We start from the raw sequence: 21108 nt of genomic DNA, 5'->3' as shown, positions 1-21108 counted from the left end.
AAAAATGTGCTGCTAAAAGTGGTGTTGCTCAATCGACCTGTTACGTTATTTATATTATTCATCTTCTGGCTATCCTCGATCTACTTCGCAATGAAGTGCGTGACTCTCGATCTCCATCTACGGCTAACGAATTGAAATCGCGCCGATCTATGGCAGCAATACAAGTACAGAGAACAAAGTATATTATTGTTACTTTTATAATAATAATAATAATATATTGTTATTATTAGTGTTATTTTTTAAGTGGGTGATGAGGAGATTATGAATTGAGCCCTTGCCGTTTTTCCTCCTCGAGCATCGCGTCCAGCTCATCTGTCAGGTTGGCCAGCATGTTACCGATGTCATTTAATACGTCTGCGGGCTCATCTCGCCCGGATTCATTTCCAACTACGTGATGGTGGTGCTGCGGATGGTGGTGGTGAGAGTGATGCTGCTGGTGGTGTCCCATTATGTGACCGCTTAAATTCGGCGAGTTTTGCCCGTACTCCTGAACTCTCGCTACACGTTGTTTTATTGTACCCGCGTTCTCATTCGCAAATGGTAGAGAATCAGATTCTGTACTCGAACTTGACTGAAAAATATAATTTTTATTAGTGACTTATTCTTAGGAAAAATATTAAAAAATTGTAAAAATAAATTAAAAGACACCCATTATTTTTAAACTAAAAATAAATATTTTTTATTTATAAAAAATAAAGAAATTAATTTTACTCCATTTTTAATTCTTTAATAAATGGAATTAGAAGGTTAATAATTATTCATAAATAGATACATAATTAAAAAATGACCTTGTATATCGTGAACTATTGACATTTTTAAAGATATAAGCTCACTCTGATGTTACACTCATCAAGACCTTTCATTTGAGTACCCACATCAATTTTTGATATATTTTATATATTTATATAATTCATAAATACTATATATATATAAAATATATAAAAAATGCCATGTGGGTACTCAAATGAAAGGTCTCGATGAGTATAACATCAAAATAAGTTTATATCTTAAAAAATGTCAATAAATAAGAAATGACATTGTATCTTGTCAACTATTAACATTTTTAAAGATATAATCTCATCCCGACATTTCATTCATCGAGACCTTTCATTTGAGTACCCACATCAATTTTTCATATATTTTATATATTTAAATATTTCACAAATACCATATATATAAAATATATGAAAAATGTCATGTGGGTACTCAAATGAAAGGTCTCGAAGAGTGTAACATCGAAACGAGTTTATATCTTAAAAAATGTCAATAATTAAGAAATGACATTGTATCTTGTTAACTAATGATATTTTTGAAGATATAAGCTCATACCGACATTACATTCATCGAGACCTTTCATTTGAGTACCCACATCAATTTTTCATATATTTTATATATTTAAATATTTCACAAATACCATATATATAAAATATATGAAAAATGTCATGTGGGTACTCAAATGAAAGGTCTCGAAGAGTGTAACATCGAATCGAGTTTATATTTTAAAAAATGTCAATAATTAAGAAATGACATTGTATCTTGTTAACTAATGATATTTTTGAAGATATAAGCTCATCCCAATGTTACTCTCATCAAGACCTTTCATTTAAGTACCCACATCAATTTTTCATATATTTTATATATTTATATATATTATATATATGTATATATGAAAAATATATCAAAAATGCATGTGGGTACTCAAATGAAAGCTCTTGATGAGTGAAACATCGGGATGAGCTCATATCTTAAAAAACGTCAATATTTAAGAAAGTACAGAGTAATTTATCAAAAGTTATTTAATAAAGCAAAATTTTATTTATTTGTAGTTCACAAGTCACGGCAGTCTAAATAAATAATAACATTAAAGTTAGCAGTCACAAATAATAAAAAAAAGTGTCAATAATCGGTGCTTCTTTTATTTCCAAAAAAAAAAAAAATCCAAACAAACCTTAAAACTAGCGTCAGATCCGTTGCGATGCTGAAGAGCGAGTGATGCGATGAGTTCATGTTCGTCATTGACATTAGTACTTACACTACCCCAAGAGCGTGACATGGAAGAAGATGGCCGGTGCATTTGTGGAGTAGAAGGCGCTCCACTGGGCGCGGGAGGAGGAGGTTGTTGATGATGCAAATGATGATGATGAAGATGATGTTCCTCGCAGGTGGTAGGCACCGGGCCACTGCAATCGATAACAACATCGCCGTTTCCATTATTCCCCAAATCTCTGGAGCTCTGACGGCGAGGAGGAGAAGGTGGCCGGCGTTTCGACAAATGTGGGCTGCTCTCCAGCCCGTATGTCAGCTGGTACTTGTTGTCAAAGTCTCGCGGAAGAGATTTGAACTGTCCTGGCGTTGCGGTGACCTGGTCCAACAGCTAAATTTAATTATAACATCCGAGTCTGGAGAAAAAGAAAATAACAAGATTTTTTTTACCTTGGCGACGGGTCTCGGACGCACGAGACAGTGTCTGGGTCTAGGAAGAGTGTTGCCACCGGCTTCGATCATCGACTTATCATAGACTTCGTTGGTCGGCGTGACGTCCCCGTCTTCGAAGCACCTCGGCCGCCAATTTATCGTGTCCGCGTGCGATGACGGCGCCGGTGAGGGCGGATAAGTCAGCGGAGCGTCCTCGAGACTCTCCAGTGATTTTCCTCTCGGTCCGCGACCCACTGTCGCGTAATCTACTCCAGCAGGCAAAGCCGCGTACATGCTCCTCCAGGGCGAGGACTCGTTCCGCTGGAAAGACCTCAGGACCGGAGACGAGCAGTCCTCGTCCGGCGACGGAAGATCCGAGCCTCCTCGCTGGATAACTACGTCCTGAGTGTGTCCAGGATGCGGAGGAAGTCTTGCTAAATCCAGCGGCTGGATCCTCTTGCCTGCTCGTATGTCCTTAACTCGCTTAATTGCCAGCAACAGCTTCTTCTGGTGACCCAGTCTGACGATACCAATGTCCTCGAGATCCTCCCAAGTTAGAGTCGTGACGTCCTCGACGGATCTCATGCCTTGCTGGTGCAACGCTCCCAAGTACTCCTCCAGTCGCAGTAGTCGTAACCATTCCTCTAATGAGCCGGGTATGTGCTCTGGCAGGCCGTCGCCCACGTTCAGATTGTCGATCTCCGCCTTTAGACGCTTTCTATGATTTGGTTTCTTAATACCTAGAAGATATTTTATTTTTTTTATTTATTAATTATATTTGAATTTTAAAATTATTGATTTGATAATTTTGATATTGAATTTATTAGACAAAAAATTTATTTAAATAATTAGAACAATTGGTTAAGACTGAAAATTTAAATTTTTTCAATAATAAATGACCAAATTTTAAATTCAAAAAATTATAAGAACTAGCAACTTTGCAGTCGTTAAATTGCACTGTACTGTCTTAAATATTGACGTTTTTAAAGATATAAGCTCATCTTGACGTTACACTCATCAAGAGCTTTCATTCAAGTACCCACATGCATTTTGGTATAATTTTTATATATACATATATGTAATGTATATAAATATATGAAAAATTGATGTGGGTACTTAAATGAAAGGTCTTGATGAGTATAATATCGGGATGAGCTTATATCTTTAAAAATGTCATTAGTTGACAAGATACAATGTCATTTCTTAATTCTTGACATTTTTTAAGATATAAACTTATCTTGATGTTATACTCATCAAGAGCTTTCATTTGAGTACCCACATGCGTTTTTGATATATTTTTCATATTTACATATATATAATATATATAAATATATATAAATAAATAAATTTTTATAAAATATGTGAAAAATTGATGTGGGTACTCAAATAAAAGGTCTCGATGAGTGTAATCTCGGGGTGAACTTATATCTTTAAAAATTTCAATACTTCTCAAGATACAAGGTCGTTTCTTAATTAAGTTAAATTGTACTATAATTTTTTAACTATGGACATTTTAAAATATATATCCTCATCCTGATGTTACACTCATCAAGAGCTTTCATTTGAGTATCCACATGCATTTTCATATATTTTTCATAAATACATATATATATAAATATATAAAATATATGAAAAATTGATGTAGGTACTCAAATGAAAGGTCTCGATGAGTATAATGTCGGGGTGAGCTTATATCTTTAAAAATATCAACGGTTCACTACAATAATTCAAATAAATTTCACTAAAAAACATGATTTTATCATATGACTATCTTGGACATAAATTTTTTCTTGTTCTCTTAATAATATAAATTAGAAAAAAAAATAAATTTTTCTATTATCAGTCCCAAGATAAAAAAAATCCAACACGTGTTTGAAATTAAATTTCCACTATATTACATATTATATCAAAGTCGATTATTATTATTATAATCGTTATTATTGTTAAAGTATCTGTCTACTTGAGCACGATTTATGACCGTGGCTATATCCCGGTAATTTAATACAATCAAGATGTCAATTACCTATAGCTGTGAGGTCCTCGGGGGTCATGCGCGTTATGGTCGCAAGATCATACCCTGCGGAAGAGAAGAGCTGAAAGTACTCCTCGAACTGGAGCTCGGTGAGCCAGGCGTGGACATCAAGATCCGAGGGCCGGTCGGGATGACTTCCCAGCGAGCTAATGGAACACCTCGGCGAGGAGGTGAGAGCGCCTCCGGAGCCGAGTCCTCGAGGGCCCAAGTGGTAGCCTGAGGCCCGTCCTGAGTCCAATGACGCGGTTGAGTGTCTCGACCCGGATCCTGAGCCTGAGCTGCCTGGGCTGTCACGTCCTGGGCTTTGTGTCATGTCGATACCTGCAACACCATCACCGACAATCAGTTTCATTTTTATTATTATTATTATTATTATTATTATTGTCATTATTATTATCATTATAGATTTTTTTATCAACATAATAATAATAATAATAATAATAATAAATTTTTGCTCGAAATTTAAAATTAAAATTTTTTAAATCATTATTATTATTATTATTATTATTATTATTATTATTATTATTGATTTTTCATGTCCAAATAATAATAATAATAATAATAATAATAATAATAATAATAATAATAATAATAATAATAATAATAATAATAATAATAATTTAAAAAATTTTAATTTTAAATTTCGAGCAAAAATTTATTATTATTATTATTATTATTATTATTATTATTATTATTATTATTATTATTATTATTATTTGAAAGTAACTTTATGCCTTTTATGGGCGAGTTCCAGTACCACTACCACTAATGCAAAGCGGTGTTGCCAATCTACTTATATATATTTATATATATATATATATATAAAAGAGATAATACCAGAAACAGAACCAGAGAAAGACCGGCTACATAGCTAGGCCTCTGATAAATTCTACTCTCAATTTTATGCAGATATACAAAATAAAAAAAAAATGATAATAATATATTAAGAGAAGAAGACAAAGATATATGTGAGAATATATATCATATGTGTATATATGTCTAAATGTAAATGTAACTAACCTTGATCCTCAGCGTGGGCATATTTGCCAACGACTGGTGGGAATGCGAATCCAGGATGCGTGTAAATGGGACCCGGGCTCTTTCCCGCTGGCATTCCATAGGACCCGTCGTCACCAGGAACACCCCCGCCACTCGACAGGAAGCCTCCGTCCTCGCTGCTGGCGTATCCTGCCGATCCAAAGGACGAACCTGAGTGTCGGAAGACATCGGGCACGGCCGGTGGTGCCACCTTCTTTACCTGGGTCACGGCTTTCGACGGCCGGCTCATACCGCCAACTGCAATCACCAAATAATCTTTCTTAGATATTTATTTATTGAGCACTTTTTGATATTTTTTTAGGTATGTACTCTGCTATTACATTTTTAGATCATTAACTATTATATTGTTTTAATTTCATGAAATTTTGTCAATATTTTGGAGTTTAATTTAATCGACAAGTAATTTTTTTAATTATAAACAAATTAAAGATTAAAAAACAATTTTATATCTTTATTTTGAATTTATATTGGAGTAATTTATTTATTTTTTAATTATAAAATTTTAATTGATATTTTTTGGCAATAAAAATTTCAATGTTTAATTTAATCATTGAATTTTTTTAATTATTTCTTCTGATATTTAAAATTTTAATTTTTAAACCAGAAATAAAAATTTTTGTTTTAAATTATTCTTAATAAAAAAATTAAACAATTAAAATTTTTCAATAAAAATTTAAAATGTATAAAAGAAGTAATTACTATTATTTATAATAAAAAAAAAAAAAAAAAAAATAAATAACATTAATTGATATTTTTTGGCTATAAAAATTTCAATGTTTCATTTAATTATTGAATTTTTTAAATAATTTTTTTTAATATTTAAAATTTTAATTTTTAAATAAGAAATTAAATTTTTTGTTTGAAATTATTCTTAATAAAAAAATTTAACAATTGAAATTTTAAAATAAAAATTAAAAACGTATAAAAGAAGCAATTACTCTTATTATTTATAGTAAAAAAAATTGAATAATTAAATTTTTTTCGAGTAAAATCCAAACTTATAAAAGAAGAAATAAATATAAAATTTTCTTATATTTTTTATATGAAGTCTTCAAAAAATAATTTCTCACATCAACACAATACTAATAAATAAATATAAATTTTAATTCTAGATAAACTTGAACACATTGTCGAGTGCCTGGTGATTGAGTACCATTAAAAGGAGTTCAAGTTTACTTAAAACTGTCCTGAAACGAAACTGACACTCTCTCTTTTGAGTCGTTTATTATCTTGAGCTTGCCTTTTATTGGGCACGTCAATAACACTAATTTGCGTAGAGCAAAAACTTAATACAATTTAACGGACTTATTCTTGAGGAGTAAATTGTACATATGCATACAGTATAAAACAGGAGATAGAGAGCAGAGAGCAGAGACTAAACTCACGTTCAGCCTTTGTCCCCATGCTCTCTTCTCGCAAATGAGAATAAAAGAGACTAAGACTCGAAATCTTACTCCACTGGTGAGCGGTGTATTGTACAATGTACATTGTGCATGTATGCCTCGCCGCTGTGTGAGCGAAATGAGTATGAGTACGAGTTGGGGAGAAAAATGAGTAAAAAGTAAAAAAATTCCCGGTCCCGCTGGAAACTACAACCCTTGCCGGTCTACGACACTGCAAAGGAGTGAGCAAGAGTGATTCTGAGGTTCCAGGAGGGAAAAAGACCCCCGGTTCTGTTGATATGACTCGGACCGGCAAGGAGGAGCGTGCCCGAGCAAAAGAACAGGTTCTCATCGGCGTAGGACGACTCTACATTTATATAAAGCTAAACCAGTTCAACTAATATCAGACCAGTACCCAAAACCTTTGGATTACATACTTATACACTTGGCTCTAAATCACCAACCATTTTCCCCCGTTATTTTAATCCTCAATCAACTATCCGAAGATCTAGAGCTTAAGTGTCGGGAATTCTGACAGAAATAGAAGTCTGAAGATCTTTTTGGGAAAAGTTTAATATCTTCTGAAGAAATCAGAATTATTTATGATAGACTTTTGATATTTTTTTAATAAGAATAAAATTTAGAATAATTTTTTAAAATCACCTGATTTTATTATTATTTATTTATTTATTCATTTGAACACCAATCGGCATTATACAACAATTAGTATCTTCTTTACACAGTAAAAATTTTTGCGTCATTGAGTCAAAAAATTTTGTGTTAAATATTTAACACTTTTATGTATAAATTTAACATTTATTGTGTTAAATTAACACAAAAAAGTGTTGAATTTAACACGAAATTTTTTGACGCATTGACGCAAAATTTTTTACTGTGTAAATTATAAAATATAAATTGTAAATTTTTTAATTCTGAAATTTTGGCTCGAAAATTACACAGAAATAAATTAATTAGATATATTAAAAATTATTATTTAGCACTGTACTACAGTAAAAACTGCTTTTTACAATTTTTCATCACAGTGTTATATATTATATTAATCTGCATCTTATTAAATAATTAAAGCTCTGATTTTAGCACTTAATTACTTAATTATTTCATGTTAATTATTAATATTACTCTTTACTATAAAATTTTTAAAATATTTTAAATTAAATTAAATTACATTACATTGAAAATTGGGTAAAGTTGAAAATTTTTGGAGCCAAAAGAATTCTCTTGTCTTAAAAAAATTTTTGATTTGCTCCAAAACAACTTGAGTTTTTAAACAGACTTAAAAAAATTTTATTGGTACAAATAAACCCTTTTTTCTGTATGATAATTTTTGTTGACAAAAAATAAATAAAAATTCATCATTTTCTATTTAAAATTTCAGGCATTAAAAAAAAATTTATCGTAAAAAATATGGATTAATAATTGAGCGGCTTTATTTTAGGATTTTTATTAAGAAAATTTATCTACAAAAAAATCAAATTATTCAATAAAAATTTTACTGAAGAATTATGAATTATTTAGATATTTTTTTAAATTGAAAAATTCACCAAAAAATGGTCAAATGTCTGCTGAAGTATAAAAAAATTTATGACAGCGATTTTTTGATAAAATTTAGGTAAGAATATTTCATTTTTCATATGTAAATTAATCCATTAAACTCTAAAATTTCAGGTATTAAAAAAAGATTGATGGTGACAAATGTCACTCGGATTAATAACTGAATACCCAGAGGATGATTTCACAATTTTCCTTGCAAGAAATAAATTATCTTCAGAAAAAATCAGATTTATTAATGATAGACATCTGACATTTTAAAACTTTGTTACTAAATAAATTTTAAAAAAATTATTCAGTTATTTTTCTGTAATAATTTCCCAAAAATTCTGCTAAAATTTTCTCAATAAAATTCTGGTAAGTTTTTTATTTTTCATATTTAATAATTAAAAATAAAAATTTAGGCACTGAAAGAAAGATGGATGGTGACAATCGACACTTGGATCGATAAGTGAGTGTACCCGGATCTAGTTCATCGTCTTCCCACGTTTCTCTGGCATGAGTATGAGTATGGGCCACGCGCCACTCGGATTAGCGCCAGAGCAACTACATCTTACATCTGTATAGTTCTGGTACATGAATTCCAGCACATACAAATATAATATGAGACACTATACTACACATACACATGCTCACATATGAGCAGGTAAGTCTTTACGGGCGAAGAAAACCTGTCGATTGCGCGATTGAGTTTCTCTTTACCGTAATAAATATCAGGAATATAACAAACTAGGAAGATTAAGAAAACACAAAGTGTTTTATATGGGTGGCCTGTTATGTTGTGTTGTGTTATATTAAAATATTATTGGGCTTAGCTCTTAAAAGTACCTGCCGTAGGTGGGCTTGTGGGTGTCTTCAATCTTTAAAATTATAATAAAAGAGCTGACGGGACGGAACTGGGACTAATGAAAAATAAAAAAAAACTCACAAAATAATCTTAATGTTAGTGAATTAATGCTAATAAATAATCGGCTAAATTTTAAATTTAGTTAGTGTTTTATATTTTATAGACTAAGAGATTTATTAAAGCGGAAAGCGGAGTAAAAAATCCACAAGAAGAGGTCATGACGTAACGAGATAGACATGGCCTCTAAGTCAACACAGTCAATTGGTTGGCAGTGCAAATAAGAGTAAAAAAAAAACTATGTATAAATATAAAAGAGGAGATGAAGATGAAGATTGAGGAAAAAAGGCGAGATGAGGTTCATAAGAGTGGTTAAAAACCTTAACGACCACTGCGAGAGAGCCAAGCGTTGAAGAAGAGACACTCGAATCGTTCTTCTTTCGGCGAGAACACTGAGCCCACTATCTCTGCGCACGTTCGTCATCAAATAAATAAGAACAAAAAAGTTGTTAAGACAAAAAAAGTGTGGTATAAAGTTGAAGAAACTAGTGTACGAGGAAAAAATAGAAAAAAAAAAAGAGATAAGTAGCTAGAAAACGAGGAGACGACTGGAAAAATGAGGTTCCCTCTGGAAGCACGTACCACCTACTGACAGGCTTGGTACATTATTTTTGCTGGGTACCTACATGCTGATGAAAATAGGGAAATATATGAGGAGAAAGATTAACCTCTTGTTTTTATGAAATTTTTTTAAAAAAGGTTTTATCTAGTTGATTTTTTTTTAATAATATACTAGCAACCTTGCAGTCACTATTTGAACTAAAAATAAATAAGATTTTGCTTTATTAAATAATGAATTTTGATAAATTGCACTGTACTTTCTTAAATATTGACTTTTTTTAAAATATAAGCTCATCCTGATATTACACTCATCAAGAGCTTTCATTTGAGTACCCACATGCATTTTGATATATTTTTCATATATTCATATATATAAATATATAAAATATATAAAAAATTGATAAGGGTACTCAAATGAAAAGTCTCGATGAGTGTAACATCGGGATGAGCTTATATCTTTAAAAATGTCAATAGTTCTAAAAAAACAAGGTCGATTCTTAATTATGTTAAATTGCACTGTATTTTCTTAAATATTGACATTTTTAAAGATATAAGCTCATCCTGATGTTATACTCATCAAGAGCTTTCATTTAACTACCCACAACAATTTTTCATATATTTATATATATTATATATATGTATATATGAAAAATATATAAAAATGCATGTGAGTACTCAAATGAAAGGTCTTGATGAGTGTGACATCGGGATGAGCTTATATCTTTAAAAATGTCAATAGTTCTCACAATACAAGGTCGTTTCTTAATTATGTTAAATTGCACTGTATTTTCTTAACTATTGACATTTTTAAAGATATAAGCTCATCCTGATGTTATACTCATCAAGAGCTTTCATTTGAGTACCCACAACAATTTTTCATATATATTTATATATATTATATATATGTATATATGAAAAATATATAAAAATTCATGTGAGTACTCAAATGAAAGGTCTTGATGAGTGTGACATCGGGATGAGCTTATATCTTTAAAAATGTCAATAGTTCACGAGATACAAGGTCATTTCTTAATTATGTATCTAAAGATAGAGCTTTTCCAAATGCAACCGAAATTTAGTAAAGAGATTGAAAATATTATTTTTTATTAAATAATGAAATTGCTTACTTGTTAAATAATAAACTGTTTTTAATTACAAGAAATTTTTTAATTAATAACAAATTGAATATTCATCAAGTTATGTAAATTTGTATTGAAGTAATTTTTTTATTTTTTTTATTGATATTTTGTAATAATTAAAATATCAATGTCAAATTTACACTCATTAAATTTTTATGATAATTTCTAAATCTAATTTAAAATTAAACAGTTTTGAAATTTTAAATTCTTGTGAAATTATTCAATTAGAATAAAAAAAAAATAAACGAAAAAAATTTTCCGACTTTCTAGTTTGATTAAAAAAATAAAAACAATTAAAAATCTCAAAAGTTAAAAATGAAATAACAAACCGACGATTTATATCTCAAAGTCCTATAAATCATTTTTTTCCATGCATACGTCGCCCATTTTACCATAAAATAATTAAACCTACTGTCTAGAACAAAAGTCATAAAAAATCCAATTATTTTCAGGAGGGTCGAGAAAAAAATATCTCTAATTAGAAGCATTCTATAAAAATTTGTTCGAAGTAAATTAAAAAAATAAAAAAAAAAGATAAACCCGGGACAGAGCTAAAGCCAAGAAATAATTACCGAGGGTCTTTGGTCTCTCATATCTATTATCTATTTTTTAAAACATATATATTATAATCCGGCGATGGTGATGAACTTAGCAAGCTATAATCTTGGTAACGTAATAATTTTAATAACAGTCTAGCGTGGTCTGGCTTAACCTCTTCCTCGTAATATATTTACTTGACGGCAAACTGAGTATAAGTAGAATTATCATAACCGACCACCTTGTAGGCCATAATACTCAACAGTGTCTTTTATCCCAAAGGAACTCATGCTCTCCACTAGGACACGTGCTCGCTCATAAGTCTGCCACGGAAATACGATACTTATTTATATATGTACTTTTACTCTTGAGCAGTACAAGCCTAACATGTGTTATATTCCGAGACTGATGTACATAGGAAATATATTAGTCGGTATATATTTTATATTTATATATGTGTAAGTACGGCCCTAAAAAGCGGCTGAAAAACAAATATAATAAAAAGCCTCGACATGTATGATACCCGCACACGCTCGCGTTCACACTTTATAAATATCCCAGACTCTAAGTCTAAGAAGTTATTGCGAAGCCTCAATGAAATTTTATTGTTGGTATCAACAGGTTGTTTACTTTTTCCTACCTCTACATTTGCTTGTACTATTCCGCGATTGGCCACCGTCGGTTTAGAGATACACTTATCTAATACATAGAAATTCTTTTTTATAATGAATGATTGTGATACTTATCATGATAAAAAATGTATGGGCGTATAATGAAATATTTTAAAAGATAAAAAAAATTATATTGTTGCTTTTTTTATTTTAGAATAAATTTTTTTATAAAAAAAATTTATTAATTTATTAAGAACTAGCACTATGTGACTGTAGTAACTTGTGAACTATAAATAAATAAAATTTTGTTTTATTAAGTAATGAATTTTATTAAATTGCACTGTATTTTCTTAACTATAGACATTTTTAAAGATATAAGCTCATCTTGATGTTACACTCATCAAGAGCTTTCATTTAAGTACCCACATGCATTTTCATATATTTTTCATATATACATATATATGATATATATAAATATATGAAAAATTAATGTGGGTACTCAAATGAAAGGTCTCCATGAGTGTAATGTCGGGGTGAGATTATATCTCTAAAAATGTCAATAGTTCTCAAGATACAAGGTCGTTTCATAATTATGTTAAATTGCACTGTACTTTCTTAACTATTGAAATTTTTAAAGATATAAGCTCATCCCGATGTTACACTCATCAAGAGCTTTCATTTGAGTAGCCACATGCATTTTCATGTATACGTATATTTTTCATATATACATATATATGATATATATAAATATATGAAAAATTGATGTGGGTACTTAAATGAAAGGTCTTGATGAGCGTAATGTCGAGGTGAGCTTATATCTTTAAAAATGTCAATAGTTCACGAGATACAAGGTAATTTCTTAATTATGTATCTAGAGATAGAGCATTATCGAATGCAGCCTAAATACGTATCATAATAATTTGACTATCGGTGAGAATGATATGAAACTTTGAAAAGGCACAAATTCAAGTCAAGACCTTTACAATGACACTTAATTTTTTTTTTTATATTTTTGTTAAATTTTTAAATAATTAATTTCATTTTTAACATCAAAAATATTAGCTCCAAAATTTATTGAACAAATTTAAAAATATTAATTAATATTTTTTAACTATCAAAAAAATTCATTGAAACTCTCAATAAATTTATTTAAAAAAAGAATTTTTAATATATAAAAAATTTCTATTTAAAATAAAATAATTTATTAACAATTATTAAATCTAATCAAACAAAAAAAAATCCTGTCAGTAAATTAAAGACAAAAAAAAATTCTAAAATGAAGCCAGAGTTGTCTTGAAAATAAATTTCCCGGATACCATTGCAAGAAAACAGATAAGCAAACTACACTTAAGTGAAAAAAATAATTGCGTCAATGGACGGATTCCATTATCGGCCTTGCTCGGTGCTCCGATTATTTCACGCGATACTATTACTTGAATGACGACATCTCAGCAGTACAATCTTGGGTTACGTACTTAAACGGGCACGCAAACACTTTACTCCGTATAATATATAATATAATATAATACAACATATAATGCTCGCGCTGTGAACATATAAGTAACTATAATAAGCTATTAAACGTATAATGCTAGTTCATACATTATACCCTCTAATTATAATTTACACAATGGTAACAAGCTAGTTAACTTAACAAAGTCCTTTCGGACTGTCATCATAAAAATAAGAATTTTCATCATAAATTCTAGTTAAAACATTTCACTTCATACAATTGGCTGTATTTAGATTTAGACTGGACGCCTTTGCTTTCTATTAAGATATTGTCAAGCATTATTATTATTAATCAATTGCTGGCTCGGCAAAGTGATTAAAGCTCCAGATAAATTAATTTCATTGTCATTTTAATAGAATAAATATAAAGCAATCTAATCCCATGAAATTTATTTTAAATAAATAGTGAGAAGAATTTTATTTTATAAAATTATTGGTGGTGTGAAATGAACTGAGCATCGGCTATTATATTTATTAGACAAATAAGTCTTGGTATAACAAGAGAAGAGGAATGTGGATTTAATGACTTGGAAGTAAAGCTAAGCAGTATGACAAAATATAAGCTGGCTCTTTATAAGGAAAAAGGCTGAGCGAAGACAACATTAGGACAGAGATATCTGTCGCAGAATGTAAGGAATCCTCTCACGACGACCAACACTCTGTGTTTTATGGTCTCACCACGATAAAACGATCTCTCGAGCTGTAAACGGGTTTCCCCGTTCTCCAAACTAGAACGCCTAGCCCGGGAAAGGTTTCCCCAGCATCCGTGTGCTTGTACTTGTACTAGCTTGTGAAAGGTGGAGTATATATGTATAATAGACACGTACTATCTGGCATAGACCGTCTGGTCTATGTGTTATATCTCTAGTCCGTAGGTGGATATCTCCAGATAGTGGCTATGTGACGAATAACATGCCGAGCCGAATAGTTGGGCTGTGTCTTTACTGTCTCCCAGCAGAGTAACAGCCAAACGGATTGCTAATGGCTATAATTCAAGGAAGGAGATCTATTCTGGAGGGTTCAGCTAGCTGACAAGTCCTTTTGCGAATTATTCAGAGCTAAAGATCATTTTTAGTCAGCTTTGTTCTTGATTAAATTGTTAAGTTTTAATTAGATAATTTTTCTGGACATTACTTTTTTTAAAAAAAGATTTTTGATACTTTTTAAAAAAAAATTTAGTGTTAAAAATTTTTTTCTTTGACTGAAAAAAGTTCTTTTTTTTAATGAATTTTTTTATTAAAAAATTTAATTATCTATATTATTAAGAGAATAAGCAAAATTTTCATATCATTCTTACCAATAGTGAATTTATGATGATAAGTATTTAGGCTGCATTCAAAAATTCTCTATTGCTAAATACATAATTAAGAAATGACCTTGTATCTTGAGAACTATTGACATTTTTAAAGATATAAGCTCATCCCGACATTACACTCATCAAGAGCTTTCATTTAAGTACCCACATCAATTTTTCATATATTTATATATATTATATATATATGTATTTATGAAAAATATATCAAAATGCATGTGGGTACTCAAATGAAAGCTCTTGATGAGTGTAACATCGGGATGAGCTTATATCTTTGAAAATGTCAATAGTTAAGAAAGTACAGTGCAATTTAACATAATCAAGAAACGACCTTATATCTCGTGAACTGTTGACATTTTTAAAAATATAAGCTCATCCCGACATTACACTCATCAAGAGCTTTCATTTAAGTACCCACATCAATTTTTGATATATTTATATATATATTACATATATGTATTTATGAAAAATATATCAAAATGCATGTGGGTACTCAAATGAAAGCTCTTGATGAGTGTAACATCGGGATGAGCTTATATCTTTAAAAATGTCAATAGTTAAGAAAGTACAGTGCAATTTAACATGATTAAGAAACGACCTTGTATCTTGAGAACTATTGACATTTTTAAAGATATAAGCTCATCCCGACATTACACTCATCACGAGCTTTCATTTAAGTACCCACATCAATTTTTGATATATTTATATATATTATATATATATGTATATATGAAAAATATATGAAAATGCATGTGGGTACTCAAATGAAAGCTCTTGATGAGTGTAACATCGGAATGAGCTTATATCTTTAAAAATGTCAATATTTAAGAAAGTACAGTGCAATTTAACAAAAGTAATTTTTTAATAAAGCAAAATTTTATTTATTTACAGTTAACAAGTCACGGAAGTCACATAGTGACTGCAAGGTTGCTAGTTTTTATTATTTTTCGTCAAAAGACACTTTCATTTAAATTTACAGGGCTTGATAATTTTAAAAATTATTTTTTAAGCTTAGAAAATAAATACTTGATTAAAAAATAAAAACATTAAAATTTACTTTAAATAAAATTGGATTTATGTTCAAATAAAAAAAATTTTTTTAGTTTCAAAAAAATCCTTTTTACCATAAATAATATTAATTCTGCCTAAAAAATAACAATTCTCTCTATATATAAAAGGAATTTCTGAACTGTTATATTCTTGGCAACTGTTGACGTATCGTCATTAATTTTTTATCACTCTTCAGTAATAGTACAAGCTATAAGCAATATTCAGCTCGCTCAATCAGTAGTTATATTCCCAAGTAACTTAGATTAATTTGTGCAGAGACCATTCACCTTTCCCGGTACGGGAATAACTCGTGAATAGTTAACCGGATCAATTATGCAGGACACCGAGAAGGTAAAGGCAATGTAAGGGTGGTATTTCTGGTATCAAGAGCTATTATTACACGGGATTAAAAGTAAGAGTTTTTTATTTAAGGCAGTTGTCGCGGATTAAATTATTTACTCAAGAGAAATTCGAGTAAAGATTTTAATCATTGATTTATACTAGCCGAGTTGTTTATTTACACTGGAGAGTAAATATAAGAGCCATTTAAAGTGTACCAAGAGAACCGGGTTTAGTTCGACAAGGTGTATTAAAGAGCCAGAGGTGAAATATATTTATTATCTTTATTGCCGAGTTTTTCTATCACCAGAGGTGTCGCAAGAGCCCGAACAAAAACCAAAATGAGTAAACTCTGGTTGGTATTTTATGTAAGATAAAATGAGTAAATAAAAGAGAGATCTTGTAATCGGAACACCGCCGTAATGGAAAAGAAGAAAACTCCTTATCGAGGTGCGCTGCATCTATCAGGATCGGTATTGGGTACAGCCAGGTATAGACCACCCTTGGATTACTCTCCTCTCACTCGGTCTCATTACTTTCTGGAGAGTAAGCCAGCTCTGAGTAGAGGCGACTTAACAAAACTCTCGACAACGCTCTACTCGTTTATCCTTAGACGATCGATCGGTTCGCTACCGTTTACGGGCGTCACCGAGCACGACGTCGAATGTCGAACCTGCTTCAAGCTCCACCGAGCACACGATCGGTCTCAAGTCTCTTCCGCAAGTTTAATATAAGCCCCGACCGGGTATATCCTTCTACACCAGATAAACTAGATTATGTATATTGTATATTGCATATTGCATATAATATTCCAGACAAAAACTTCACAGGGTTGCCGGATTTAGAATTTATAATTTGCTAAAGCTCTATTTTTGATTTTTTTTTAAATTGTACGCCCTGATCTTTAAAAAAAATTTTTTTAGCTGTAAAAATAAGAATTAAATCTATATGAAGCTTAAAAAAAAATTTAATTAATTAAATACTAGCAACTTTGCAGTCACTATGTGACTGCCGTGACTAGTGAAGTATGAATAAATAAAATTTTGCTTTATTAAATAATGACTTTTGTTAAATTGCACTGTACTTTCTTAATTATTGACATTTTTAAAGATATAAGCTCATCCCAATATTACACTCATCAAGACCTTTCATTTAAGTACCCACATCAATTTTTCGTATATTTATATATATGTTATATATGTATATATGAAAAATATATCAAAATGCATGTGGGTACTCAAATGAAAGCTCTTGATGAGTGTAACATCGGGATGAGCTTATATCTTTAAAAATGTCAATAGTTAAGAAAGTACAGTGCGATTTCACATAATTAAGAAACGACCTTGTATCTTGAGAACTACTGATATTTTTCAAGATATAAGCTCATCCTGATGTTACACTCATCAAGAGCTATCATTTGAGTACCCACATCAAATTTTCATATATTTTATATATTTATATATCTCACAAATACCATATATATAAAATATATAAAAAATACCATGTGGGTACTCAAATGAAAGGTCTCAATGAGTGTAACATGGAAATGAGTTTATATCTTAAAAAATGACAATAATTAAGAAATGACATTTTATTTGGTCAAATGATGATATTTTTAAAGATATAAGCTCATCCTGATGTTACACTCATCGAGACCTTTCATTTGAGTACCCATAGGCATTTTTGATATATTTTTCATATATACATATATATAATATATGGGTCATTCCACGTCAAATCGACCAATAGTTGGACTCGACCCCTTTCGATTTGGATAAATTTTGGTCAGAAGTTTTCTTTTATCCTATAACGAAGTTCTGCCAAAGGAAAAAATTAAAAAATTTTTTTCAAAAGTTATGCAAAATCCAAAATTTCACTATTTTCCATATTTTTTAAATTTATGTTTTAAAAATCTCGAAAACTATTGCAATTAAAAAAATTGCTTATGGTAAACTTTAAAGGGGATACTTGGGGCTATTAAAAAAAAATTTCCAAAAAAAAAATTCTGAAAAATCTCCAATTTGTGAAATTTTGAATTTTTGAAAATTGTCAAAATTGACCGTCGACAATAAATTTTTGGCTCAAATTTTTGTGTACTACCTTGTACCAATCTTAAAAGATCCTGAAATTTTGGAACTGTGTTTTTGTTTTTTCAAAATATGAATTTTTGAAATTTGTTAAAAATTTTTCTTAAATTTTTTTTTTTTCATTCAGTTTGGCAAATCGCGTAATTTTGATATTTTGAACAGTTGAAATTTCATTTAGTGGCATAATGATGAGAAAAAAAACATTAATGACATTTTTTGGGATCATTTTCAAAATAAAACTCGTAAAAAAAATGATACTGACACCTGTATTATCATTTGATGTTAAAGTAGAAGAAGTTGTGACATCTGTGGCGTGACGTTTGAATCTTTACGTGTAAGATAAAGTTAACCTTTCTGATTTTTATTTCGAAGACAGTCATCATTCTAAGTAAGTGTCTAGAAATAACTCTTTCTTCAAATTCTAAACTTATAACAATTATCTTATCAAGTGTTTAATTTGAGGACATTATCTAGTTAAAATTTTGAGTGCAGAAAAAATAAGAGATTAGTGATGGAAAATAAAAAGTGTTCGATTGGATTATTTAAGAATGAAATATGCTCTGAAGAAAAATTTATTAATTGCAAAAGATTTTTCTGACGAAGATCAGATTACTCTGAATTCTAGAAGTGGTACAGACGTTAGTTTTATTTGCTCTCAACATGACAAACAGTATCGTATCAAATATACTTCAAATCAAAAATCTTGTGCTGATCCCTTTAAACTTCATGACAGTATAGTTCGTAAATCTTTGAGACCAGTCAGTTTAAAATTGTTCGAACAGTGTAAGATTAGGTTACCTTCCATTATACCGGGAAGTAAACTATGCATTTCGTGTACTAAAAGAGTCTATAGTGAATTACCAGAACATCAAAATGAAGTTGAAATATTTGAAAAAACTGTGAATGTCGAAGAAAGTCAACTAGTTGAGAGTGTCTCTGAAGATTCCGTTTCCAATTCATCAAAACAAATAGAATCTATTCCAAAATTCCTTCAGCATGATTTTATTGCTCGTCAACAGGCTGAATTTTTTCAAACTACGAAAAAGAATCTCGAAGTTGGACAAGTACTTGTTGTTGCTGACTTCTCGGAAAATTACTCATTTTTACTTCAAAACAGTGTCCAAGGAGCTTATTGGAATAATAGTCAAGCGACAATCCATCCATTTGCTTGCTATTATAGATCCATTGATGAAAATGTCGACAATATAGTACCTCTAAATTTGATAATCATTTCAGACAACTTGACGCATAATACAACAGCAGTTTATAGTTTCCAGGAAGTACTGACATCGTTTCTGAAAAATAAAATCCCAGACATTTCTAAAATAATTTATTTTTCGGATGGTGCAGCATCTCAATATAAAATCGGTACAATTTGCTGAACTTGCTGCATCATGAGGAAGATTTTCAAATACCAGCGGAATGGCATTATTTTGCAACTTCACATGGAAAAGGTCCAAGTGATGGTTTAGGCGGAACATTAAAACGGAAGGTTGACAGAGCCAACCTCCAATCTAAAGCTGACGACCAAATTCAAACACCTGATGAGCTATTCCAATGGGCAAAAAGAAAATGTTTACGGAATCAATTGTGACTTTGTTTCAAATGAGCAGATTCAGCGTACTCAAAAAAAACTTAACCAGAGATTTAAAAATGCTCTGCCAGTACAAGGAACTGAAATTGTCATGCCGCTATTCCCATTTCAAGCGATGTGATGAGAGTAAAAACCTCATCCTCATCTGAGGAAAGGAAAAGGATTTCCGGTTAAAAAAATACAGATATCTACGAGTTCGTTGAAGAACCAGATATTAAAAAGCAGGTAAAAATCTGAAATTTCTGTGTTAGTACTTTTATCTATTTTAAGTTTGGATTTAAAGATTTAAGCTCATATTAACATTTTTCAGGTTAAGAAAAAGAAAAGGAGCAACAGCAGTAACTGAAGAATTGAAGAAAAAAAATTTTCGTAACAGAATGTCAAGTAAACTTACACGTAAAAGCCCTATTAAATAAATTAATAACCAATAATAAACAAATATCATTAATGTTTTTTTTCTCATCATTATGCCACTAAATGAAATTTCAACTGTTCAAAATATCAAAATTACGCGATTTGCCAAACTGATTAAAAAAAAAAAAAATTTAAGAAAAAATTTTTTTTTAACAAATTTCAAAAATTCATATTTTTGAAAAAACAAAAAACACAGTTCCAAAAATTTCAGGATCTTTTAAGATTGGTACAAGGTAGTACACAAAAAAATTTGAGCCAAAAATTTATTGTCGACGGTCAATTTTGACAATTTTCAAAAATTCAAAATTTCACAAATTGGAGATTTTTCAAAATTTTTTTTTGGAAATTTTTTTTTTTTATAGCCCCAAGTATCCCCTTTGAAGTTTACCATAAGCGATTTTTTTAATTGCAATAGTTTTCGAGATTTTTAAAACATAAATTTAAAAAATATGGAAAATAGTGAAATTTTGGATTTTGCATAACTTTTGAAAAAAATTTTTTTAATTTTTTTCTTTTGGCAGAACTTCGTTATAGGATAAAAAGAAAACTTTTGACCAAAATTTATCCAAATCGAAAGGGGTCGAGTCCAAC

The 21108-nt window shown here is 30.2% G+C and overlaps 1 protein-coding gene across 5 annotated transcripts in view; it reads right to left on the bottom strand.

The window, feature by feature from the left end:
• Nucleotides 1-250: 250 nt before the first annotated feature.
• The window catches only part of LOC123259531 (caskin-2), a 56910-nt gene continuing 36052 nt past the window's right edge, over nucleotides 251-21108 (bottom strand). For 3 of the 5 annotated variants that reach the window (XM_044720098.1, XM_044720097.1, XM_044720095.1), the window contains exons 2-6: nucleotides 5468-5743; nucleotides 4439-4768; nucleotides 2434-3155; nucleotides 1949-2374; nucleotides 251-571 (exon numbers count right to left, since the gene is read on the bottom strand). In XM_044720098.1, coding sequence (XP_044576033.1) covers nucleotides 260-571; nucleotides 1949-2374; nucleotides 2434-3155; nucleotides 4439-4768; nucleotides 5468-5735 — 2058 coding nt within the window. In that variant the 5' untranslated portion in view covers nucleotides 5736-5743 and the 3' untranslated portion in view covers nucleotides 251-259. Of the gene's footprint in view, nucleotides 572-1948; nucleotides 2375-2433; nucleotides 3156-4438; nucleotides 4769-5467; nucleotides 5744-6659; nucleotides 6885-21108 lie in introns of those variants that run through there. The other 2 variants (XM_044720099.1, XM_044720096.1) reach the window with 2 other exon arrangements.

The sequence above is a fragment of the Cotesia glomerata genome, linkage group LG2 (genome assembly GCF_020080835.1).
Source record: "Cotesia glomerata isolate CgM1 linkage group LG2, MPM_Cglom_v2.3, whole genome shotgun sequence".
NCBI classification, from domain to species: Eukaryota; Metazoa; Arthropoda; class Insecta; order Hymenoptera; family Braconidae; genus Cotesia; species Cotesia glomerata.
This window is presented reverse-complemented; position numbering and strand designations above follow the sequence as displayed.